Source organism: Camelus ferus, chromosome 3, assembly GCF_009834535.1.
Source record: "Camelus ferus isolate YT-003-E chromosome 3, BCGSAC_Cfer_1.0, whole genome shotgun sequence".
Lineage (NCBI taxonomy): Eukaryota > Metazoa > Chordata > Mammalia > Artiodactyla > Camelidae > Camelus > Camelus ferus.
This window is the reverse complement of record NC_045698.1, coordinates 82,255,497-82,267,764: the sequence shown is the minus strand read 5'-3', so window position 1 is coordinate 82,267,764 and position 12,268 is coordinate 82,255,497. Positions and strand designations below refer to the sequence as shown.

Sequence of the window (12,268 nt, the reverse complement as noted above, 5' to 3'; positions counted from 1 at the left end):
GAGAAGGTGAATTAAAAAAAGGCGGAATTGATTGCTGAAGTTAGCACAGTCATACACTGGAACAATTTCAGTGGAGTGGGCTGGAGATAATACCTAACTAGATTAGGGAAATGTGTGACATCTGGTGAATAGGGAGGGAAGTCCCTCAGAGACATAGAAAACAAACTTCTAGTTACCAGGGGTGGGAGGGGGTGGGAAGGGGTAAATTATTGGGAGTTTGAGATTTGCAGATACTAATATATATATAAAATAGATGAACAATAGGTTTATACTATACAGCACAGGGAACTACATTCAATACCTTGTAGTAACCTATGGTGAAGAAGAATATGAGAACAAATGTATGTTCCTATGTGACTGAAGTATTGTGCTGTACACCGGAAATTGACAAAACATTGTAAACTGACTGTACTTCAATAAAAATATGTTTTTTAAAAAGTGCATGAATGATAAATGCTGGAAAGGGTGTGAAGAAATGGGAACACTCCTACATTGTTGGTGGGAATGCAGTTTGGTGCAGCTGTTATGGAAAATAGTATGGAGATTCCTTAAAAGACTAAAACCAAACTTAACCATACGATCCAGCTCCAGCAATCCCATCCCTTGGCACATATCTAGAGGGAACCTTAATTCAAAAAGATACATGCACCTCGATGTTCACAGAAGCAATATTTACAATAGCCAAGACATAGAAACAACCTAAATGTCCATCAATAGATGACTGGATGAAGAAGTTATGGTATATTTATACAATGGAATACTACTCAGTCATAAAAAATAATAAAATAATGCCATTTGCAGCAACATGGATGGAACTGAAGATTGTCATTCTAAGTGAAGTAAGCCAGAAAGAGAAAAAAAATACCATATGATATCACTTATATGTAGAATCTAAAAAAAAAAGACAAATGAACTTATTTGCAAAACAGAAAGAGACTCACAGACATAGAGAACAAACTTGTGGTTATCAGAGAAAGAGGAGAGGTGGGAGGGTATAAATTGGGAGTTCAAGATTTGCAGATACTAATATATATAAAACAGATAAACAACAAGTTCATACTGTATAGTGCAGGGAACTATATTCAGTATCTTGTAGTAACTTATGGTAAAAAAAAGAACATGAAAACAGATACATGTATGTTCATATATGACTGAAGCATTGTGATGAACACCAGAAATTGACACAACATTGTAAACTGACTATACTCCAATTAAAAAAATATATATACATGTATATATACACAAAAAAAAAGTTAACCATACACCTACAATATGATCCAGCCATTCCATTCCTAGGCATCTATCTACACAAGAGAAATGAAAGCAAATGACTACACAAAGAAATCTGTGCGTGAATATGATAATTAGTCTTACTTGAAATACCCTCAAAATGGAAAAACCTCAAGTGTTCATCAATAGGTAAATGGACAAACAAACTATGGTATAGCTGTATGACTGAATATATCTTAGCAATAAAAAGAAATGACCTACTGAAATACACAATATGGAGAAATCTCAAAATAATTATGCTAAGAGCAAGGACACCGGGAAAAAAAGACATACTGTATAATTCCATTTACATAAAATTCTTGAAATGCAAACTAGTCAATAATGTCAGGAAGCAGACTGGTAGATGCCTGAAGAGGAAGAGGGCAAAGGTAGGAAGGGGTTAAAGTTTTGGGGGTGATGGATACATTCATTGTTTCATTGTGGTGATGGCTTCACCAGTTTACACATTCGCCAAAAGTGACGAAACTCTATACTTTAATAAACATATGCAGTTACTTTAAGTCAGGTATATCAAATAAAGATGCTTAAAATGTAGCAGAAAGCTTGGAAAATTCTGGCCAAAAATAGTTATGATGTTAACCAAAAAGAATGATTGTCTTTTGATATAGTTTGATGACTACAGAAATATATTCTAATTATTAACATCTCATAAATAGTGTCAAAAAGAAGTCTTAGGATAAGAATTCCTGATAATGTACAGACTGCAGTATTTAATGATTACACAGGAAAAGAACATTGTTAACCAATTGAAAACATGAATTACATTGTCTCAAAACTTCCAAAGGCTATTAGAAATTTCCAAAGTATGGGCTGCCTATATTTATTTTGCCAAAATTATAGTTATAATATACACTTGATATCAAATCAGCCTTTTTTTTTTATTAATTGCATAGAATCCTTTGGGAAAGAAAAAGAAGTGGGAATTAGCAGCTTTAAAAAATATTTTGAGTAATTTTCCTCCTAAAAATTACTCTTTCGAGATTGTCTTAAAATCAGAATATGAAACACATGAGTTAAAGATCAACCTAATATAACTTATATTTGAATGTGTGATCACAGAACATTGGGAGTTATTCATGATTGTACAAATTCTCATCCTTTTTGTTCTTGTTCTCAAGTACTTCGAGAATACCTGTATGCACCAGGCAATGTGTAATCTGCTATTGGTACCACAGTAAAATAAATGCTACATCTGATATATTTTTAAGAAATTAGTATCAGAGGAGAGAATTTTAACTTCAAAAGTGATAGTTGCAAAAAAACAGATTACAATAGTATGCTTCTGTAATACCTATTGTAATTACACTTGATTAAGAACTTTAGTTTTATTTACCCAGAAAAATCTGTAGCCAAAACAAGATACATTCAACTCCCTTTAAAATTGCATTCTCTTAATAACAAAAGAGAAACAATTCTTATGATTGCAATATTTAAGTTGTTAAAAAAAGAATAATTTGAAGAAACAGTAATTTAATCACATTGGAAACAAAGTCCAGATCAAAGCTGAAATGCAAACACTTACTTTTTCTTGTTAAAGAATGCAATTTCTAATTTCAGTTGAATGATATTTTGTACCTTATTGATGTTTGGCTCCTCCATCATAGAATTTTTGATGGTTTCACAGCTGTCGTCTAATGACTTCATCAAGAAAGAATAACCACATGACAAAGAGTAAAGATGAGATGTAACATGCAAAACACTGGGGATATTCTTTAAAATTTTATTTTTAATCAGATTTACTAGAAAAGAACACTGGACTGAGTTACTATTTTTTAAAATTTCAAATATCTTAAAAGAAGCATGTGTGGGATACATGATTAGGGGTTAGGGAAAACTTACTTCCTCAGAACTCATTTAACCATCACTATAACTTTTATTCTATTTCCTAAGAAATTTTTACTAAATTCACCCATTTCAAATATTTACTTTAAAACAAGACTGAACCCAAAATACTTTATATTACAAAGTTCAGAGCTACTGGTGCCAGAGTACTAGCAACTGAAAATTAAAGTCAAATTGTTCTCTTACAACTACATCTGTCTCTATTATGGTACCGTATTCCTCAAGGAAAACCTCCTGATTAGAAAATTTTGATTTTTAGGTTTCTAATTCTCTTCTCTTGATTTAGCCAGAAATAGGCAATAAAGTGCTTAGAGGAACATATCCTCCTTAAAAGGGGATATTAGTATTTGTTAAAGAAAGAGCTGGTTTAAGGCTTTTAGTTCTCAGAAAATGAAAGAAAACAGAAAACAGAACTGGGCATAAAGATGACAGCTGCAAAGCATGTTTTTGTTGGGAATGGTTCAGCTATAGTCCACTTGTTTCCAAGTAAGTAAAAATAGGGACGAATTTCTATTTTAAAAATGCTTGTGCCAGCAAACTACATTACGCAGGAAAATAAAAGATCTGAGGATACACCAGAACTTTAATGTCAGATGAAGAAAGTTTCATTTCCAAACACATAAAGGAATAAAGAAACAGGAGCACTCCCAAAATACTCTCCATCGTCTCCACTCAAAATAGAGGGCCTGTCGCTTATCTATTTCCTAACCGTCTGAAAAGTCACAGTGACTTGAACTCAACTAAGTATAATTATCATTTATAAAACAGAGAGGTGAAAGGTAATTTTGTTAATACCAAAAATAGGCTAGACAACTTTCTAGTAAAGATGAAATAATTTTGTATCAACTCTATAATGTTTAAAAAATTCCATCTATTCTATGTTTCATGGTGTAAAATTTTTCTTTTCATATCCTCTTTATCAAAATGTCACTAACTTTAAGAGTACCACCATCAAGAGTAAAACAAAAAAGCAGTAACAATAAATTTCTAGTAACTACCATTAGTGATGCCAGGTTTTAAATAAGTTAAATTTGCTTATCAAAGTATTACAAAGTGCATCATATTCATTTTGGAGATTAAAAAAACTGTAATTAGAGAAAATATTTAGTTTACTGACAGCTATAAATCTCTTAGTCCAACATTCATATTCATGCTTTTGATTAAAATAATTACAAAATAAAAATAACTAAAATTTTCCTCAGATAGCATGAAACTCCTAAGAAAACTAAAAATAAAACAGAGGAATTTAAAAGGTAAAGTTGTACTCATTGATCTGCTATCCTTTCCTTACTCATGCTGGCTTGATTATACTCTTCTATTCCCTTAATGATTTTATTTTGTAATTCAACTAGGCAATCTAATAGTACAATAGATTTTTGTTTTGTTTTGGGAACAACTCCATTTCCCAAATGTACTAAATATATCAGCATTAGAGAAATGTTTTTATTTTCACAACTACATTAATCAAATATGGCAATGTTTTTAAAAAAATGGTTTTGTACTTGACATTATTTTGCCAAACATGCATGTTCATGTTACAAGGTAACATTAACGAAGCCAAAGAAACGAGCACAGTGAGCATGCTTTTCATACAGAACAATACAGCAGTGGTTTATATACCATTATCAGAATGCCCTGATTTGTAATAAATTATTTTTTGGCAAAGATATATTTAAAAAAAGAAATATTGCCTCACCAGCAAACATATCCTAATTAGTCTGACACTTATCTAGCACATTCATTTTAAATTTTATTTATCCAAAAATTTTCTTGAGCTGTTTTAATGGTAATTCATATGCTAAATATTTAAGATATATCTCAAATAAAGTTAAACAGAAATACATTAATTTGTATTGTATCTAACTGCATCTACTGTATGCCTAGATTTCAATGTTACACTAGGTACCCCTGTGAAAAGTCTTCTAAGTTAGCAAAACACTATATATTTTACTTCCTGGCTTGGCTAATTCAAATACATTTACATAATCAAGCCAAAAGTAAATAACAGCACATGCAGTTGCCTCTCATAATTAGTTCTTAAACCCAGAGACAATGAAATACAGGTAATTTTCCTTTTTCACTAAGGTTAGACGACATCTTGCCTTTTGATAACTTGTCTATTAAGAAGCCATTCTATTTCCTTATTTTTCCAACTGAAATATCTTTCTTTTTCCCTCTCACTTCAAAAACTGAGCAAAAAGCTTGCTTTCAGATTAGTCCAGTTCTTCTCAAAATGTGATTCACAGAACAGCTGCCAGTCTTGAACTCTACTGATCCATGAGAAGATCAGGAACTAACTACATTAAGTTTATATGTTTTAATAGCAAAACTATTTCAAAAAAGAAAGCAATATGTCAATTTACGTTCTGGTGCAAGTTCCTCATATCATCAAACTAGAACTGATTAGTACCACTGAACTTAATGAGAAACATAATCTTTATGATGATAACATCAAGTTACAAATCAACTATTACAGTATAATTATAAATTAATTTGAATTTATAAAATTTCACTAAGAAGCAAAATCAACATAATAAAACATATATTTGAAATATTTTCAGTATACAAATCTAGTTTCAATTAAACTTCCTTTTTTTTTCTATTAAACTTCTAAGATAAACTTTATCACATGAAAATAAAGGGAAATTTTTTTTTGACTCTTAAAATGGTAATCATGACAACTCAAAACATAGGAAAAAGGATACAGAATCTTAAGTCAAAGAGTATCTTTGTGGGGAAAAAAAGGCCCCCAATACATCTGAATAAGTTACTTTCATTTAAATTGGTTAGGAAAATAATGACCCTATCCTTTTCAATCACTTTTCTATGCATTAACTGCATAATATATGTTTATGACATAAAAAAAGTTTTTTAAAAGTCTGTAAAATGTAACTTTTTCTTTACAGTTACAAAATACAAATGAATTCAATAATAAAATAATAAACAAGTTTTAATTTATACAGACCTCATTTAGACACCTTTTCTTTGTGAATATATTTCTAATAAAGGTTTCTTGAATTTCTTCCTGTTTCACCAAGTACTGCCAGAGTCTCTTCACAGACAGTGCCAGATGGTGTTTTGATCTATAGAGAGACAGTATATTTATACACTCCAGAGATTTCTGCTTAACCCGACTACCATTTCCTTGGTGCTATTAAGAATGCTTATAATAATAAATTAACTAGAATCAGACCACATCATCTAGGGCAGCAATCAGCAAACTTTTTCTTAAAGGTTCAGACAGTAAATATTTTAGGCTTTGTGGACCATATGGTCTCCCTTACAACTACTTAACGTTGCCACTGAAGTGGGAAAGCAGCCATCGGAAGTAGTAAAATAAATGGGCGTGGCGTGGCTGTGATCCAGTAAAACTTTATTTACAATGCAGAAAAACAGGGGTGGATTATTTGGTCCCATGGGTTACAGTTTGCTGATTCCTAACCTAAGACCACAAAATCTAACAAAGAGGCACACTTCCTAGAAGAGGTTAAGAAGCACAGCTACTCAAAGTGTTGTGAACACATACTGGACCATGAAGTCCATTACTGATGCACAATCAGGTAAGGGCTTCTGAAAGAATGTAAGTCAATCATGTCACTAAGCCATTAAGTACACTGTTTAGCTCAGTTAACATTTTTTGTAGTAAGACTTCCTTAATGAAGCAAGCACTGAACTGATTTACCTTTTTGTGCACATGCTTTATCTCCTCACATGCTAACTGACTATTCTGAATAGCTCTGCTAAAACGTAAATGTCAGTAAACACTGCGCCATAGCTCAAATCCAGCCTCCCTTTCATATTCTAAAATAAAGTTTACTGGATCACAGACATGCCCATTCACTTACTTATTGTCTATGGTTGCTTTCACTGTACACTGGCAGGGTTGAATAGCTGCAACAAGGATTGTAGGGGCAGCAAAGCTTAAAATATTTACTATGTGAATATTTGCAGGAAATGTTTGCTAACATCTACAACACGTACCACACAAAAATACAGATATAAGCCTAGAACAGCAAATTAAACACAGAAGCACTTAAGTAGCTTTTCTTTAAACACCACCTGATTTAGTAAAACTCATACTTAAAAAACAGTATCCATACGAAAACCTACTTGAAAGGAGTGTTTGAAGGTTCCAGCAAAGCTTTGTGGCGGAGAATTGCAGGACCTGCAGACACACTGTCTTCAGAGGTATGACTTGCAATATAGTTTTGAGGTGGACCACCATGGATTTCAAGTCGCCGGAGAAGAACTTGTTCCCAACACTGTAGAGTTTTTAGAACAGCATGACAAAGTGGTGAACTAACTGGAAGCTCTAAAATGAGAAAATAAAATTGACTCATATTTATCTTCTGCAATAAAATGCCATATTCAATGGTAAGAATGACTGAAATAAGATACTAACACACATTTTGGCAGATTAGATGTGGAAGAGAGGTGGGCATAGAAATCCAGAGGATTGAAAGGAAAGATATCATAAATCTGTATAGCATTTTAACATAATTAGGTGGCCTTGGACAACAGGAAAAAAAAAAGGGCAATCTAAGACAAAATTGTACTACTAGAACTTGAAATAATAGTTATGACTTGTGATTTAAATAACTGCTACATCAATTACTGCTTTTGACTTAAACTTTACATAAAAAAAAGTACCTGAATACTGTAAAAATATGTCTGGGAGGAAAATTAATTGTTTTAAACCTTTGTATCAGGCCAATTTTGATATGGCATATAACGACTTATTTTGAAAAATTAAAATACACAAATTGAAAAAAAGTAAAATAATATTACAAAACTCAGCACTTTTCAGTTCTACACTCACATACTCCTGAGTCCTGATTCCACTTTCAACTGTCAGCTATTTCTACCATTTACTTTCGAGAATCTAAGTAACATGCTTATTGCAAAATCATTTTTTTCAATTTTAGAAATGATCTACTGATTTACTACTATGGAATATGAGAGTAAACTTCTCCTCTCTCCATCATTCCAATGTAGTCACATAATAACCTTTGGTTAAATTGGTTATTTTAGTGCCTACCTTGTTGTATATATGTAAATATAGATCACAGCTGAACTGCTTGATATACTATCATGCCCCTTTCTTTCCTGTACAACCTTTTCCTCCCTCAGAGTTAGTAATTACTAAGTTTTGCATTTGTTTAGTTTCCTATGCATCAGCAACTACTAAATTCCCAACACCTTAGCTAGAGCTATAAATACAGTCTCAATACAGTCAATTATATCAGGCTCAGATTCCCTGCTTTCCTGGATGCTGTCCTCCTAACAGCACCTAACAATACGACAGACCCATTCACAGATGGGTGCTTTGGTTAAAAGAACCCTATCTTCTACACCAAGAAGTTACTAAACTTCTTCACTATTTGAAAAAAATACAAAGAAGTAAATCAAAAGCAATTGCGATATTAGTGCATGTTAACATATTTATTACCTGAAAGATCATGACCTGCAAAAGGATAGAAAGTCTTCAAATTGCTGAGTACCAACTGCACCATTGCCAAACGCATCAGTGACCAACTAAAAATAAAGCAACAGTAGGTCTGTTAAAAATTTACTTAGAGATTTAGAAGAGTACACCACTCTTTGTTCCAATAATTCACTATTAAGAATCTACCCTGAAGATGTACCTCCACAAAAACATGTCAGTATTCTCCACAACAACAAAAGAATAGAAACAATCAAATTACCCATCAGGAGAGTAATGGCTGAATAACTACAGTTTTGAATCATGGAATATTACAGTAGCCATAAAAAAAGATCAAACAAGGATCTCTAAATGTTAATATGGAGTTAACTCCAGCAGGTATTAATAAATAAAAACAGGTTATAAACATTACATATAGTATCCTATCCGTTATCCTCTGTGTAAGAAAGAAGGGGAAGTAAGATTTTACACAGACACACACATATTTTTGAAACCAGAAGGATAAACCAGAAACTAGTGTAGAGGGTGTAGAGGAAGACTTGGGTGGAAGAGTTATATGAGACTGTGGATTTTATATTTTCATATATATTCCTTGTTTTGGGGGGTTTTTTTTTGGTTTTCTTTTTTTAGCCAAAAAAAGCTACTTCAGTTTCTTTTGTTTTTTTCCAAGCAAAATATTTATTTCTTAGAGTGCTGGCTTTTTATTAATCTAAATTCTGGTAAAAATACACATGACAAAGTTTACCATCTTAACGATTTGTAAGTGTATAGTTCAGTGGCATTAACTATATTCACACTGTTGTGCAACCATCACCATCATCCATTTCCATAATTTTTTTCATCTTGCAAAACCGAAACTCTATAAACATTGAACAATAACTCCCATTTCGCCTTCTCCTGGACCTGGCAATCCCCATTTTACTTTATATCTCTATGAATCTGACTATAGTAGGTATCTCATGTAAGTGGAATTATGTTAAGTACTTGTCTTTTTGTGACTGGATTAGTTTACTTAGCATAACATCCTCAAGATTCACCCATGGTGTACATGTATCTGAATTTCCATTCTTTTAAATGCTGAATAATAATCTACTCTCTATATACCACATTGTTTATTGCATTTAATCTGTCTGCAGACACTGGGTTGCAATTACCTCATGGCTATTATGAATAATGCAATTATGAACATGGGTGTATTGATACCTATTCAAGGCTGTGCTTTTAATTACTTCTGGGTATATATCCAGAAAGGAAACTGCAAGGTCACATGGTAATTCTATTTTTAATTTGCGAGGAACTGACATACTGTTTTCCATAATGTTTGCACCATTTTACATTCTTATGAATAGTGCATAAGGGTTTCAACTTCTCCACATCCTTGCCAACACTGCTATTTTCTGGGCTTTTTGATAGTAGCCAACCTAATGGGTATGAAGGGATCTCTCACTGTGGTTTCGATTTGCATTTCCTTAATGATTTGTGTTGTGAACATCTTTTCATGTGCTTTTTGGCCATTTGTATATCTTCTTTGGAAAAAATATCTGTTCAAGTCATTTACCCATTTTTTAAATTGCGCTGTTTTGGGTTTTTTGTTGGTGAGTTATACAGTCTGACTCTTGAGCCACGTAAATATTTCATATATTCAAAAAGAAATTGAGGTAAACAGGGGAAAAAAACAAACAGTACACCAGGAAGTAAAAAACTCGATTTCTCTTTTCAATAAAGGAGTACTTCATTTTCCCTAATATAGTTACTGGTTTCTTTTGGAAAATTTATACTTTTCTGTCACACAATTAACATAATCATATTGTAATAAAAATATATACACTTTTCAGATATAAACAACTTGTCAGCAGAGACAAGATAATACACCCTCACTGACGCAGGTAAGGATAATGCAGCACTGAAGTTGAGGGTGAGCATTTTGAACATTTATGATTTTCATACATAGAAGCCATTTTCAAGACAGTAACCATTGACATCTTTGAGTACTAGTGTTCTACTGAAAAGACATTAGATTTTTTTAGGCTAAAACAATGGGGTTTAGGGAGCAAAGGGAAAGAAATGATAAGATAGTAAGATCTGTGAGAATTGAAAAAAAGTATAGACTGTCCATTCATGAATAATCAAAAATAAACTGCGGAATTATTGTCAAATAAGGAACTTAATAATTTCAACTAAAGAAATCTGAATTATAACGTGTTATAATTTACCAAGCTATTAATTTCATGTGTTATTTAAAAAAATACATAGTCAATTTTTAAAAAGAAGCTTAAAATTAAATATTCCATACCTATATGAATTTGAATTAGAGTGCTCTTGGAGATGAAAATCTGAAGCTAAAACATCTTCATCTTCATCATCACTTTCCAGACTCTCCTCTGAATCATATTCTGCTCTACTTTGAGAAGGGGGTAGAAAAGGCTAAAATAAAAAAGTTACAAAATTTATCATCTAACCATCTGATTAAATACATTCAATTATACAGTCTGGTATCAGCAATTTAAGCCATTTTCAGGCACTGCATTCTAAGAAAGCAAAGTAACCAGTATTTGGCTGCTGCTTCTTTAACATTCTATGCCTTCAATGTCACTTTACACAATTCCCTTATTTACTTATCCAATCAAAGGAAAATTTTTAAGTATCCACTATGTGTCAAAAGTATACCCGATATAAGAAATCTTAAGACATATACAGAGTCACTGCCCTCCTTGAACTTTTATTGTAGTGGAAAATAGAACAGGCAAATAATAGAAAACTAAACACAAATAGTATTTAGTTGTGTTATTAAAAAAGTAGTGTTGACAGAAAGGATGGGATTACTGTGAACTGAGATGGGAAATACTGTCAGAAACCAAGTTTTGTGTTAGAGGGCAGAAATTTTACTATTACCCAAGCTTTATCACCTAGATAACAGAATAGGTAGTTTAATATGCAAAAGTCCTATACATTTATGTGTTTTTTTCAAAATATCATTATAAAATTTGTCTAATTAGAAGACTGTCTCTATCAATAATAGATGTGTGTGTGCATGCCAATAAAACATGCACAAGTGTGCATACACACACACACTCACAACAAGCCATTAGAGAAGTTCTAGTTTTCACTCCAGTTAATGGATGACCACTCTCCTGCTTCGATTTTTGACATCATGGTGCTTTATAGGTCCTGCGGTTCAGATTCTTCTAACTTACGGCTTTAAAGCTTTGAATAGATGAACAAGTGCCAAAAATAAATACTCTGCTTTCTTAAAAAAAATAGTGCTGGGATTGAAATATTAAAAAAATTGAGATAAGCTGATTATGAAAGTTCTCTTTGAAAAGTGGCATTTAAGTGAAACATAAAGGGCAAGAAGGAATAAGCAATATAAAAAGAGGGAAGCAAAGCATTTTAGGTAGTAGAAAGAAGATGTAGAAAGGTTTAACATGTGGAAGAGTGTGGTATGAAAAAATTAGTTTGGCTGAAGCATAACGAAGAAAGAGGATAAGTGTTGGGAGAAAGCTGAAGAGAACAGCAGATGATACATTAGGTAGAGTTTTCGTACAACACAGTAAAGAGTGTAACGGAATGCCACTAATGACTTTGAAGTAGAGGACAGGTATTGAGATTTATGCTTTAAGAATATTACGATTACCACTATCTTATGAGAGTCAAATGGCAAGACTAGAAATGGAGACATCAGTAACTAAGGCA

At 32.4% G+C, this 12,268-nt stretch overlaps 1 protein-coding gene across 9 annotated transcripts in view; it reads right to left on the bottom strand.

Moving 5' to 3' along the window:
* The window catches only part of DMXL1 (Dmx like 1), a 114,736-nt gene that overhangs the window by 26,425 nt on the left and 76,043 nt on the right, over positions 1 to 12,268 (bottom strand). For 6 of the 9 annotated variants that reach the window (XM_032476559.1, XM_032476560.1, XM_032476563.1 and 3 more), the window contains 5 exons: positions 10,869 to 10,999; positions 8,582 to 8,667; positions 7,243 to 7,444; positions 6,098 to 6,215; positions 2,866 to 2,928 (listed from right to left, as the gene is read on the bottom strand). In XM_032476559.1, the coding sequence (XP_032332450.1) occupies positions 2,866 to 2,928; positions 6,098 to 6,215; positions 7,243 to 7,444; positions 8,582 to 8,667; positions 10,869 to 10,999 (600 nt within the window). The remainder of the gene's footprint in view (positions 1 to 2,865; positions 2,929 to 6,097; positions 6,216 to 7,242; positions 7,445 to 8,581; positions 8,668 to 10,868; positions 11,000 to 12,268) is intronic. The other 3 variants (XM_032476561.1, XM_032476562.1, XM_006176020.3) reach the window with 1 other exon arrangement.